This window comes from Gopherus flavomarginatus, chromosome 12, assembly GCF_025201925.1.
Source record: "Gopherus flavomarginatus isolate rGopFla2 chromosome 12, rGopFla2.mat.asm, whole genome shotgun sequence".
Lineage (NCBI taxonomy): Eukaryota > Metazoa > Chordata > Testudines > Testudinidae > Gopherus > Gopherus flavomarginatus.
The window spans coordinates 15,790,053-15,802,974 of NC_066628.1; the positions used below are offsets into that span (position 1 = coordinate 15,790,053).

Sequence of the window (12,922 nt, forward strand, 5' to 3'; positions counted from 1 at the left end):
TTACAATGAGGAACTATCCATGGATTATATCTGCCTGACCCGTACAGATATCCTGGAATGAGGTAAACTCTCAGAGATACTACATAAGAAACTGAATGAAAAAGTGAAGAAAGAATATTACAGATGTATAGGAACTACTCTATGGACAAAACTTAAGTCTAAGAATTTGATCTGAGCCATTAATGTATGGGGGATTCCAGTTGTACAGAATAGTGCTGGAGTGATCAAGTGGAATCAAGATGAGATTAAAAAAATTGACATCCAAAGAAGACAACTGCTGGTGATGTCTAGTGTATTGCATAGCAATCAAGAATTGACAGAACAAACCTCCCACAATGTGATGAAGGAAAACTCTTCTATCTGTGGAAGAAGCTATTGATAATGAAGACTATGACATCAACATATGAGGAGTCAACCTGAGTAAAGATCATCCAGTTACAATAAGAAGCCATGACTGATCTGCATCCAAACCCATGAAAGCATGAAAGAGAAAGCAAATTGCTGAAATATGAATAAACAAACAAACAAACAAATAAATAAAATAAATAAATAAAAGACTTGAAAGATTTACAGTGAAAGCAATCCATTGACAGTGGTCAATAGAGATCGAACCTATTAGTGACAGAAGATTATTAAATTAATGGCTTGCAGAAGGATCTCTCATATAGAGAGACAGAGCCTCATTATGAGGGGACAACGAAAGTCGTTAAGGCTTTATTATGTAAGAAGTAAAATGGACTGACAGAATTATTCTGCAAGCCACAGAATGTGTTGTAAAAAGGAAAAGGTGGTGGAGCATGTGTCGAGCAACTGCTGGAGACTATCTGAGAGAGTATATATGAACAGACACAGTGAGGTTGCCAAGTGTCTACTGGAGACTCTGTACAAATTTATGCTTGCCACAAACAATGTGCTATTACGAACACCAAAGTGGAAGCGCTCTAGAGAATGAAGAGGGTAAGATTTATAGTATCTGGCAATTGTCACAGACCAAATGGTGTGGTCAAAGAGGCCACACATAGTTGTAGATAAGACAGCAAACAAGCCCAAGTTAATTGATGTTGCCTCACCATTAGACAGAAACATAAAAAAGAAACAAGGAGAGAAGATGGGGAAGTATGAAGAACTCTGCCTTGAAGGGGAGCAGTTATGGCAAACTAGAACATAGACAACCCCAGCAGGGCATGAACAAGCAGCTCAAGAACATTACATCATGGCTAGTGATCTCCAGAAGACAACGTTCTTAGGCACTGTGATAACGTGAAGGAAAGTCAAAGGAGCCTGAATGAATTTGAGCACCTGAAATGCAGGAATTCTGTAAAGGGTTAACAAGACTCCTGACTACCCAAACCTACAGAGTATCAGAGGGATAGCCGTGTTAGTCTGGATCTGTAAAAGCAGCAAAGAATCCTGTGGCACCTTATAGACTAACAGACGTTTTGGAGCATGAGCTTTCGTGGGTGAATACCCACTTCCTCAGATGCATGTCATCTGAGGAAGTGGGTATTCACCCACGAAAGCTCATGCTCCAAAACGTCTGTTAGTCTATAAGGTGCCACAGGATTCCAAACCTACAGAGTCAGTTTCAGCCAGGATTTATTGGTGACACGTGGGGATACATTTTAAACAACAGCTTTTTTCTTTTAAAAGCTTAAAGATTTAGTATGTTGTGAAAGCTATTTCTTTCTTCTTTTCTAAAACCCACCTAATGTGATACTGAGAGAAATTAATAATGTTCATAATAAAGGAATGTGCCCAGAAATCTCTCTAGGCATGCTGACATAATTTGAAAAAGGGTCTGATTGAAAATTAATGGGACTTTGCATCTAAAAATCTGTAAAGTTCCTTTGAAAGTCTGATCTAATGGGGCTTTTGACTTAGTGTTCTGCAAGTCTGCATATCCTGCTGCTCATACATAAGAAAATCTGTGCTGCCCTCTTGGAAGTGAGTGGCTATTTTGACATTGATTTTTATTGGAAATGGAAATGGAGCCAGTGCTCTGTGCAATAACAAATCAATAGTTAAACCCAAATGTCTGCCAGAGAGCAACTGAATCTTTTGCCCATTATTGGCTCATCAGACTAATACCCAAGCAAAGGAATCTTGCACTAGAACCTGAATGTCACAGGCAGATTCTGTGCAAAGTGAACTCCAAAGCTTAGGGCCATCTCCAGAGAATCTCCTGCCCCCAATCTCACCACCCCCTAACAAACACACACTATTGTTAACATGAACCAACTGATCTCATTTTTCTCAGTGCTGTTGCAAGCAAGTAGGGTGACCAGATGCCACGATTTTATAGAGACAGTGCCGATTTTTGGGTCCTATTACCACCCACCCCCTGTCTGATTTTTCATACTTGCTGTCTGGTCACTCTTAAAGCAAGGGGGAGAGCTGGGTGATTCATATTGTAGCTAGGTTGCCAGCCACAACCTCTGTATTGTAACAAACTGTGTGAGCAGAAGTCAATGGGACTCTCCAGAAAGACCTACTCCAACGTAAGTGGAGCAGAATTTGGACCTTTTAAATTGAAATATTAAAATGAATAAGAATATGAATTAACTCACTTGCCTTTTAAACAGAGATTATAGATATGGAGAGATCATCTGACTTGAGATTTTCTCGGTTTTCTTCATCAAATCATTAAGTAGGTAGATAGACTATCTAGTCTATCTGCATCCGGAATAGAGCATCTCAAGACATCCAATAAGTCTATGGATGTGATCCTTGGACCCTTTACCCGGAGCAGTGAAACCACTCAAGGTGTGTAGGGTTATCTGTGGTAGTGGAACAAAGAGCCTTTCGTGAGCTGCCTCCAAGATTAAAGCTGATTTCTTGAGAATAGTTTAAATGCTGTTTTGTTCCCCTGGGGACTAGATCCCTGAAGTTCACTTTCTGTAACAAGCTGCCAGTAACACTGGGCTGGGTCAGCACTCAAGCAATTCTCTCTAGTTCCGACAAATGAGAGCAATGAGACTATTCACGTAGCTGAAGATGCATAACTTGGATCGATGCTGCCTCCCCCTCTGCTCCGCCGCCCAGTGTAGATCAGGCTTTAGGCACTGAACTCCTTGGGAGTGACGAGACTTAGCACTTCTTGGCTTAGCATCTCCCACTAGCTAGTTTAGGAGGCTCCGCGCCTTCCATGCTGGCTTTTGTGGATCCCCTTCTTAGGTATCTCTCTCTCCAACCTGTCATTGTGTAGGCAGCTGGTGGGCAAGGTCAGGCTTTGTGAAGGGCAATGATTTTCCCAAGTGCCTAAAAGTTAGGCACAGCAACACTCAGCATTCCAATGTCTAAGTTCTTCATGGAGCGAGCCCTGTGAGTCTATCCAGAAAAGCAGGACGCATGATGGATTGGGCCCTTAAAGTTTACTGTTTAAACTTAGGAGTTGTTATTTTGCAATAAGCAAAGCAGCTGGTTAAAAGGCAGATTTCCTGAGGTTAGAAGTTTCCCTCTCAGGCCCATTGAGCATACATCCTGTTTCTGGATCCCCACCTCCACCCATTTCCCCTTAGTTACAGATGATCGGGGGGCCCTGTGAGCTCAGGGTCCTTGTCCATTTGTCCTCTCTTTCCCCCCTTCTCATCAGCCTGACCCTCTGTTACCTTTTTTCCCCTCTGAGGTCTAAAATTTAACTCTATTAACTTGGTTTCTTTAATTTCTAAGAATATATATATGTATAATTAACTTTTCCTTGCCAAGGAGATCTGATCTTCTCGTGCAAGGCATAAATCAGGTTCACTTTTGGCAATGGCTCTCCGACACAGTGAACCAAGTGGGAGAGCAGAATTGGGGTGTCCTCATAGGCAAATACAGGTCTCTTTAATGAGAGAACTGAGGTGGGTGAGGGGGAGAGAGAGAGAGCTGCAAGATAGATGGCAGAATCCATATCCCACTCCCCGACATCCTGAATGAAGAGGTCATGTAAGAGATTCCAACTTGTCATACACCATCACACAGATCAATGGATCCTTGTTTCCCCTCCACTCATTTTCATTCAAACAAAATTAAGTTATAAATAAGAAAATGCTGCATTATCTCATCTCATCCTTCTTCCACCTTCCTAATGCTGGGTTACACAACACCTACCACCCAGGCACTTTGTGAGTAGCAATGAGTTAAGCTGCATGGATCACTCTGAAGATGAAAAGCCCCAGGACTCCAATCCTGTGCAAGTGAAGTCCATGGGAGTGTTACTATTTAGTATGGTTGGGAACGAATGCCAAAGTCATAAAGGGGCAGTCAGGTGCCCAAATCCCTCATAAGTCAATGAGAGTTGGTCACTAAATTCCCATTTACATCTTTGAAAATATCTCCTGCCAGGTTTTCTTTAGTTTACTTTAGACTAGCCTTCTGTTTGAAGCTCAGATCTTCTGAGAGTTGTTTATGGACCACACTGTGATACCTTAATTCCCAGTAAATAATATTTTGCACTGTTTATTTCAACGGAGCTACTAGTGGAATAAGGTATTACTTTGCTAGCAAGGTCCTTGCAGAATCTGTTAAATATTTAATGGTGGTAGGGGGTTGGGGGCTCTTGCACACTAATTAGTGTATGTTTTGGCCAAGATTGTCAAACGTGACTGGTGATTTCAGATGCCAAATTTGAGATGCCCGTAAGGGCCCTGAAGTACTGAGCACCCTTCTTTTGAAAACTGGACCAATTTAATGTGTCTCAAACTGGACAACTAAGAGTGGAGGCATGCAAATTCATGAGTCATGATTATGAAATATTGACCTCTCTCTCTCTCTTAAAACTAGGGCCCTTCATTCTTGTTGTTTACCGAAAGACTCCAAAAAATCCCCGGGTTTTGATTTCTACCAGGATTTTCTACCTCCTCTCACTCCCTTGATCCAGGTCCCTGCTTGTAGACTCCCTGCCAGACAACACAGCGCACTTGTGCAGGGGAGAGTAACTGGGGTTGATAGCTGATGCAACCACACAGAGGGGGAGTGAGGTGGGCAGAGTGCCTGTGGAGACCACCAACTGTTGTAGGGAGTGGGAGGCTGCACACGTGAGTATTGCCCCCCTCCTGAAAATGGTCCCCAGGAGTTCTGGGTAACCCTCTGCCCCTTCCCCCTCACCCTGTGATACGTCTCTGGTCCCAGATTGTCACAGGGCTGTCACTGCCTGGAGAAGAGCTCCAGGGAGCAATGCAGTCAGGTGCATGGTGTGGGCTGGAGGCTAGTGAAACCGCTTAGTTCAAGTGTAAGCCATGCCTTCTCAGTGTGACACTCTGTCCCACTCTACCTGTGGTTAGGCCAGCTACAGTGTGATGAGTCTGCTACAGCACTGGCTGAGAGAGGGAGAGAGAGGGGGCTTATTTAGCTCCGGCAGGAGAAGCTCATGTATTAAGGTCCAGAGGACCAAGCTTGATCTCTGATGCTGATGACGAACCCGAGGGTGTCAGTGTTGCAAGTGGTGGCCTGTATAGAGAACCAAACTGCGAAGTCTGTGATCTCGGGATGGGCTTCTCTGGCCAGGGGAATTCTGGAAGTATCAGCACTACCAGCTCAAGCTGATGGTCTGGCCTCTGCTACTGGTGACTAGGCCAGCTACAGATTGATGTGCCTGCTACACCACTAGCCAAGAAAGCTGCGTCTTTTTGGCTCAGGTGTTTCCATCCAGAGATCCCAGGTTTGAGCCATGTTGGTGTTATGCAAATATAATTGTACAAGTCATCCACAGTAAAGTGTCTAGTTTTTAAAAGAAGATGCTTTATGTTTGTAATAGTGGCTCTAGATAATGGTTTTATTAAAAAAATATATATATCACCTCTGACATTTCTTGATTTGGTGCATCACTGACAATTTTAATATCAAGATTGGATATTTTTCCACCTGCTTCTCTCACTTTATTGTGGTTACCATGTTTATAGGACTTTAATTATTGTGTATATCAGGCCCGCACAACTCGTAAAGCAATGAGGGCCATATTACTCCAAGGAAAACAGCTGAGGGCAGAACTCCCACCGGCCCTACTGATCCCCCTCCCTGGCGCTGCTATACCCTCCTGAAACAACACCGCCTCCAGCACTGCCCATCCCCCCCAAACACTCCCCCTTCCAGGGCCGCCTAGCTCCCCTGAAATACTTCCCCCCCCAGCACCACCCACCCAACGAAAACAAACCCTCCTTCCTCAGCGCTGCCCCACCGAAACAGCGGTATTGAACCTTGGTAACATGTTATAGCGGGCCCCTAAGGTAGTATAATGAAGGTAAAAGAAAAATGTCTTTTTGCTAGAAGTAGAATAAGATCTTCCCCCCACTTTGTAATCAATTACCCTGTTGAATGAATGAGGTGTAAATGAGGAAGGCGTGGAAGGCAGGAACCTCCAGACAGCTGCACCCCTTGGAGCGGGGATGGGATCCAGACCAGATCAGTAGAACAGGTCAGCCACTGATTCCTCACTCGCCTCCTCAGCCCTCCACCCCCCCAGCTCACCTACTCAGCCCCCGCCACTGCCCGCCCGCCTGTGGACTCCTCAACCCCTCCTCCCCCGCTGCCAGTTCACCTGCCCCTCCCACTGCCCACCAGCTAGCCTCCTAAGCCCCCACCCCCTCTGACTTGCCTCACCCCCCGCCACTGCCCACCCACCTCTTCAGCTCCCCTCACCTGCCGCTTGCCTACTCACCCCCCACGGGCCACAGAGTGAGTCCACCTACTCATCTGCGGGCTGCACAGTGAGCCCACACAGGCCACATGTGGCCCCCTGGGCCGCACGTTGTGCAGGCCTGATGTAGATAGTAACCCAAACCACTGCACTGCGAGGCCTGAACAATGCAGTTATACCAATCTAATTTCCCAGTGTAGACCTGGCCTTGCCTTGGAGTGATTTCTGGTTCTGCCCTGGGGTGTTCACAATTCAGCTGCAGTGTATATCTGATTTTTTTTTGTCCCTCTCACAGAGTCACAATATTCAATGTATTTAGCTAGCCTCCATCAATGAGTATGGAAAAAATTCCTAAGGCAGGTAGATCGATACATATACAAACATGTTGGTTTGTTAATTGTCTATTCTAACACAGAAATTTGCACTATGCAGAATCACAGTATTTCTGCTGTCTGGCAAACAAATGTGTCTGCAAGATTACTCTCTGTTATTTTTTTGTGCGTGTGCAAAGGGAAGAAAATAAGAAAGGAAATTTATGCCCCTGAGAGAGCAAGAGATACTGGGCCATGTTGCAATCTTATTTACACCATTGGTAAACATGGAGTAACTTTATTGAAGCTAATGATGTTACTCCAGATTTGCACAAGGTTAACTGGAGGTTAAAATCTGGTCTGTTATTCCTAATGGTGAGTTTTAATTGCCTGTTAATTTCCAAATCAGTTGTCTAGTGCTGTTTGAGATGATAACACTTCACAACCCTGCTTCCTTCCACCTACTGAATATTAAATAAATGGGCCATTGTGTCTCAGCATTTTCACTTGCTAGCCTCAGTGCCAGAATAGCCTGAATATGTTCCACTGTAATCTGATTGTTCATTGTAAGTAAGAACACAAAATGGTTAACACAACTGATACAAACTTCATACTAAGGTCAAACAAGGCTAACATCTGTAGAGGTGGGAGAATAATTTAGAGCAAGTGATGCATACAGTGATTTTTTTTCCATTTTTTTCCACAAAGAACCACACAATGTTCACAAATGCACTCATTCAAAATTACTCAAAGAATTTCAATAAATATTTTACCACAGGTGGCTCACAAGCAGCCTGGGTTTATTATATTTTTATTCATTGTGGGGATTTTTTTTTTAAAGTGCTTCAGTGGCTAAGGAGTGTAACCTTGGAATAATGAGATCCAAGGGCAAGAAGCTCAAATTGAAATGAATAATTTGGCACATCTTTTTAACAGTGATTGTGATTAACTATCAGAACCAAATCAGACTGGGTGCTTTCCTGGAGGATAGGATTTAGTCAAATGTAAGTTATTAGACTCACTCCAGGGGCAACTGGGTGAAATTTAATGGTCCCTGTTATACAGGAGGTCAGAATAGAAGATCTAATGATCCTTTCTGGGCTTAAAAATTGATGAATCTAGGTGCCATAGAAAATTAATGGGAGTTAAGCTTCCAAGTCATTTGGGCACTTTTGATCTATCTCTATCTCTATTCTAATCTATCTCTCTTGTGTCACTGACCACATGGCAGAGAAAAGAGAAAAGCATCTTACCCCTGCAGGTACTTCTAGGCAAATGCCAGCAAATCCAGGGTCAGCCAGCCAGCCTGAATCAACCTATGCCTCTTGGTTGAGCCAATCAGGAGCTGTTCTATAGCAACATCCTAGAATATATTTCCCTGACCCAATCACAACATCCTAAGGGGCATGGCTTTTGACCAGTGGTCTGTTTAAAAAAATGCAGCTCTTTAAACAAAGGAATGAAAAGTCAAACACTGTAAATAACACAAGTTGTTTTAGTAATATAGCAACCTTTAGGGTACTTTTTAAATCTTGCTGGAAGAAAAACTGCTGTAAAAAAAGCTTTAAATTTACACACTTTATACAAAGCACATATACAGGCTAACTTAAAAGAAAAACAAGCTTATGTAAAACAGTTAACACTTTATACCAGAGATTAGAAGGCTTTCTCCCAGCCCCTGACTCTTTTTCTTCTTTTTTTAATTCAAAACACAGTTAAATCAAGTAAATTTTTAACAAATTTTTAAAATGCCATCAAAAGAACATATCTGTAGATAGCTTTATTTACCAAATTTATATAAATTTAGCAAACATCCTTATTTGTTTTTAGTTTTGTAGCAGAAGCTATGTTATCTTTTTTACATTATGCCTTTACCCTTGGTCTTTAAAAATGGAAGAAAGACCCTCATGAAAGTTATGGCTAACCTTGATATCAATTTCTCTTATTCCATCTACTTACAGTAATGCATTTTGATAGTCTTTACATTTATTGGAAATTAGCACCCATTGACTTTAGCTGCGAGAAGGCCTTTTAATTTAAACTTTGTAACACCACTTTACAGGATATCCTTTGTAAAGTGTGAAGATTTTAGGGTGAATGTAATGTTCCCACCATTTACAATAAAAGCTTAAAAAGACAAAAGCCATGTGGCTTGAGTAATTACAACAAGGAGTAAGGTGCTGCCCCCCTCACCCTTATTATTTGAAACAGTTAACTTCTGCAACAAAATATTTTTGTTATTAGAAATAAAGTCATGTTGGTATGCGTTTCTATTGCATCTAAACATGACACTAGGCAAGCAACATTTTGCAACAAAGAGACAGTCCTGTGTCATGAAGCTTTTCTAACTGTAGGAACGTGTAAGGTAAAGACAGCTCCCACTCACTCCTGTTATCTGAAGAAACATAACCCCCACCCCTGTTTAAAAAATGGTTACCTTTTGCAGTGAAATATATTTTAATCACAGGGTTACAGTTAAATAAAGTGATTATAAGCAATACTATCACAAATGTTACAAGTAATGTAAGCATGTTTTTACATTTTAAAAAGATGCAGTTTATTCAACTTCCATAACTAAATATCATCTCTAGTTTATAGAAATGTAAATTGTGAAGACATAAGTTTCCAGGGAATAGCAATATTGTACAAAACCCACATGTAAAGAAGGCTTGTACAATAATAAAATAAAACATAAAAAATACATGTTATAGCTATCTAAATGTTTAAAAATAATATTAGCTTGCTTTTAAGAGTTTTGCTTAAACAAATTGACCAGAATATAAAAGACAATCCAAGAAAACTGCTCTGCCTTAAATTGTTGAGAAATCGAGGGTGCAGTGAAAAAAAACAAAACACATAATTGATTGGTTTTTATTATTATTATTGTGTGTGTACATATATATATATATATTAAAAGACAAAAGTCACAGCTCGAGTTAAACTCAAGTTGGGCCTTGAGCTAACGTTGCAGTTAGGGGTATGTCTGCACTGCAATCGCGTGATGTTACTGCAACTTGCAGAGACACACCTGAGTCAGCTTTAATCTAGCTAGCTCAGGTACCGGAGCAATGGAACTGCAGCAGCCTGTGCTTGAGCCTGGGCTGTAGCAGCCCACTTGGAATCCCGTGAACTTACTTGCTTGGCTAGTCTCAGCTGAAGCATACGCTGCCTCAGCTTTAATGCTCCACTACTTGGTAACTACAGTAAAGCTTGCTGGGGCCTGTCTACACCAGGTGAAATCACACCCCTTGATTGCAAGGTAGACTGACACAAAGACAAGCCCATAAATTCAACCCCAAATGTGCAAACTTAATGAGACAGGTGTGAAAAAAATGAGAAGAATGGCTTAAAACTCATGAGATATTAATATACACATTTACTGGCATTTTTTTTTCTCAGAGCCTCTTTCATCTCTTTGTTTCTCAGGCTGTATATGAAGGGATTGGCAAAAGGGGTCATAATTGTGTAGAAGACAGAGAACACTTTACTGAGGTCTCTGAGTGTGTTGGTTTTTGGTAGCAGATACACAATGATCAGGGTCTCATAGAAAATTTTCACCATGATGAGGTGAGAGGAGGAGGTAGAAAATGCCTTTTGCCTCCTGGTGGTGGAAGGGATTCGCAGGATGGTGGAGATGATACACAGGTAGGATGTCCCAGTTAAAGCAAATGGGGGCAGGGTGAATAAAGAAGACAGAATGGAAATTAAAAGCTCCACCTGGTAGATGTTGTGGCAGAGATTTATTATTTGTGTAAATTCACAGAAGAAATGATCAATTTCGTTGGAGCTGCAGAAAGTTAATTGTAACATCATACCAGTTACTACGGAACTAGCTAGCAACTCACTTATCCAAGACCCAGTTGCTAGTTGCAGGCAGAAACTGCCATTCATAAGGGTTGCATAATGCAGTGGTTTGCATATCACTAGGTACCAATCATAAGACATCGCTGCCAGGAGATAACACTCAATGGCTGCAAAGAAGCCAAAAAAGTAACCTTGTGTGATGCAACCACCAACAGAAATGGTCTTGTCCTCAGTCAGGAAACTGGCCAGCATCCTGGGGAGGATGGTTGAGGTGTAACAGATCTCCAAGGAAGACAAGTTCCCCAGGAAGAAGTACACAGGGGTGTGAAGGTGCTGATCAGTCATAACTAGCACAACAATGAGGATGTTTCTGGCCATGGTCACAATGTAAATCACAAGGAACAGCAGAAAGAGAAGGATCTGCAGTTCAGGGACAGACCCAAATCCCAGGAGAATGAATTCTGTGAGGGAGGTTTGATTTCCCTGTTCTGCATCTGCCATGGTGGAAATGAGCCAAACTCTACAAGAGAACAAGAATGGCAATTATTAAATGTCAGTATCACATTATTAATTTAAATGCATTAATGTTGAAATGCTCCCTTTCCTTCGGGTCTCCCACACAAGTACTGGGCTGAGCACACAGGCTGGGGGCTTGGAGACATATAATGGAGGCTTATGACATCTGAGAGTGAATGAGAAAAACTGAGACACAAATTCGCTGCTAAGGAAAGCTCAGATTTGTGTAAAAACCCTATTTTTTCTGATTGGCAACAGAATAAGCTTTGCTCCCGTCATTCTGCTCCCAAGAGCTGATACTAGTGTGGGTAGTGGGAAACGCAGATGACCAGGACACAGAGCCGTATCTAGGGATTTTGACCCCGGGGCAAGGGTCAGGGACAGTACATTTGGCTCTTCGGCGGCAGGTTCCTCTCGGAGGAATTGTGCCATTCTTTGGCAGCAATTCAGCGGCAGGTCCTTCCCTCCAAGAGGTACTAGGGGATCCGTCACCGAATATCTGCCAAAGAGTCGAACCTGCCACCCCCTCCCTTGCTGATGACCAGTGACAATTTGACGACGGGTCCCTCAGTTCCTCTCGGAGGGAAGGACTTGCAGCCGAATTGCTGCCACAGGAGAGACTTTCTGCGCACCTCACCTTCCGCGCCCGAGGCAAGTGCCTCACTCACCTGGCCCTTGTTAGGTCTCTGCCAGGAGGAGTCTGACACTAGTGGTGTACAGTGGGAAAGCCAGATCACCAGGAGGAGTCTGGCAAATGAAGGTGTAGGCACTGGATTCCCTGAATTCTCGAAGCCTCTTTTGGGCTGGTAAAACACCCCACAATTTTGCTGGCTATGAATCGGCTTGGTTTGAACTTCAGAAGCTTCCATTGTCCAGAACAGAAACCAACTCACCATCAGTGAGTTTGTGCCAGTCCAAACCCTCACCTGCTAAGCCTTTTTAGGTGATCATCATTTGCTTTCATTTGTGCTGTACCATGTAGATCAGTTTTTATTCTGCTTTGTCATCATCACATATTAACTTTTAAATTTCTCTGCCAAAGGATATTGTTGATTCAAACTCCTTAGTGACATTCTGAAAATTGAATAATCTTCTCGGTATTGATTTCAAAGGCCCTGAATACAGGGATGAGGAAGTGACCTCTGGGGTTTTCGTCTAGAATGTGAGGGGTTTAGGGACCTGAAGTTGGTGCTTTGGGTGAGAGCATCTCGAAGAGTTTTCCTCTGCCTAGACCATCACATAGGGAATTCTCTGGGCCTGATTTTAGTGGAAATCAGACAACTGGAAGCATCTCACCTCCCCATCATCATTGCAGTCATCAGCCAGAGAGTCATTTAGAGAGGAAATTCCCAGTCTCTTTATATGGCCAAGCACTCACTGAGGATAATTAAAGTCTATTACTAGGGATAATCTGGATAAAAGATAATACTGAAATACATAAAGTGGGATTCTAGTTGAAGCCCACACCTTGGCTAGATGCCGATTGAAATTTTTCTGATGGAAATGTTGATTTATCAAAATCAAAACTTTCTACTGGGATGTGACATTTTCAGTGACATTTAGTTTTACAAATACATCAAAATTATAAAATATATTAAAAAGAAATAAAACACTAACATTATAGAAAAGTAAAATAAAACAAACCAAAATGATGTAAAATTACAATAAACACTAT

The 12,922-nt window shown here is 42.3% G+C and overlaps 1 protein-coding gene across 1 annotated transcript; it reads right to left on the reverse strand.

Moving 5' to 3' along the window:
- Positions 1–10,290: 10,290 nt before the first annotated feature.
- LOC127033191 (olfactory receptor 10A7-like) lies at positions 10,291–11,232 on the reverse strand. Its single transcript, XM_050920982.1, has one exon. The coding sequence runs from the start codon at positions 11,230–11,232 to the stop codon at positions 10,291–10,293; it is 942 nt and encodes a 313-aa protein (XP_050776939.1).
- Between the last annotated feature and the right edge of the window lie 1,690 nt (positions 11,233–12,922).

What these genes read in the sequence shown, in the direction of transcription:
- LOC127033191 (XM_050920982.1), bottom strand. Translation starts at nt 11,232, where the DNA reads ATGGCAGATGCAGAACAGGGAAATCAAACCTCCCTCACAGAATTCATT.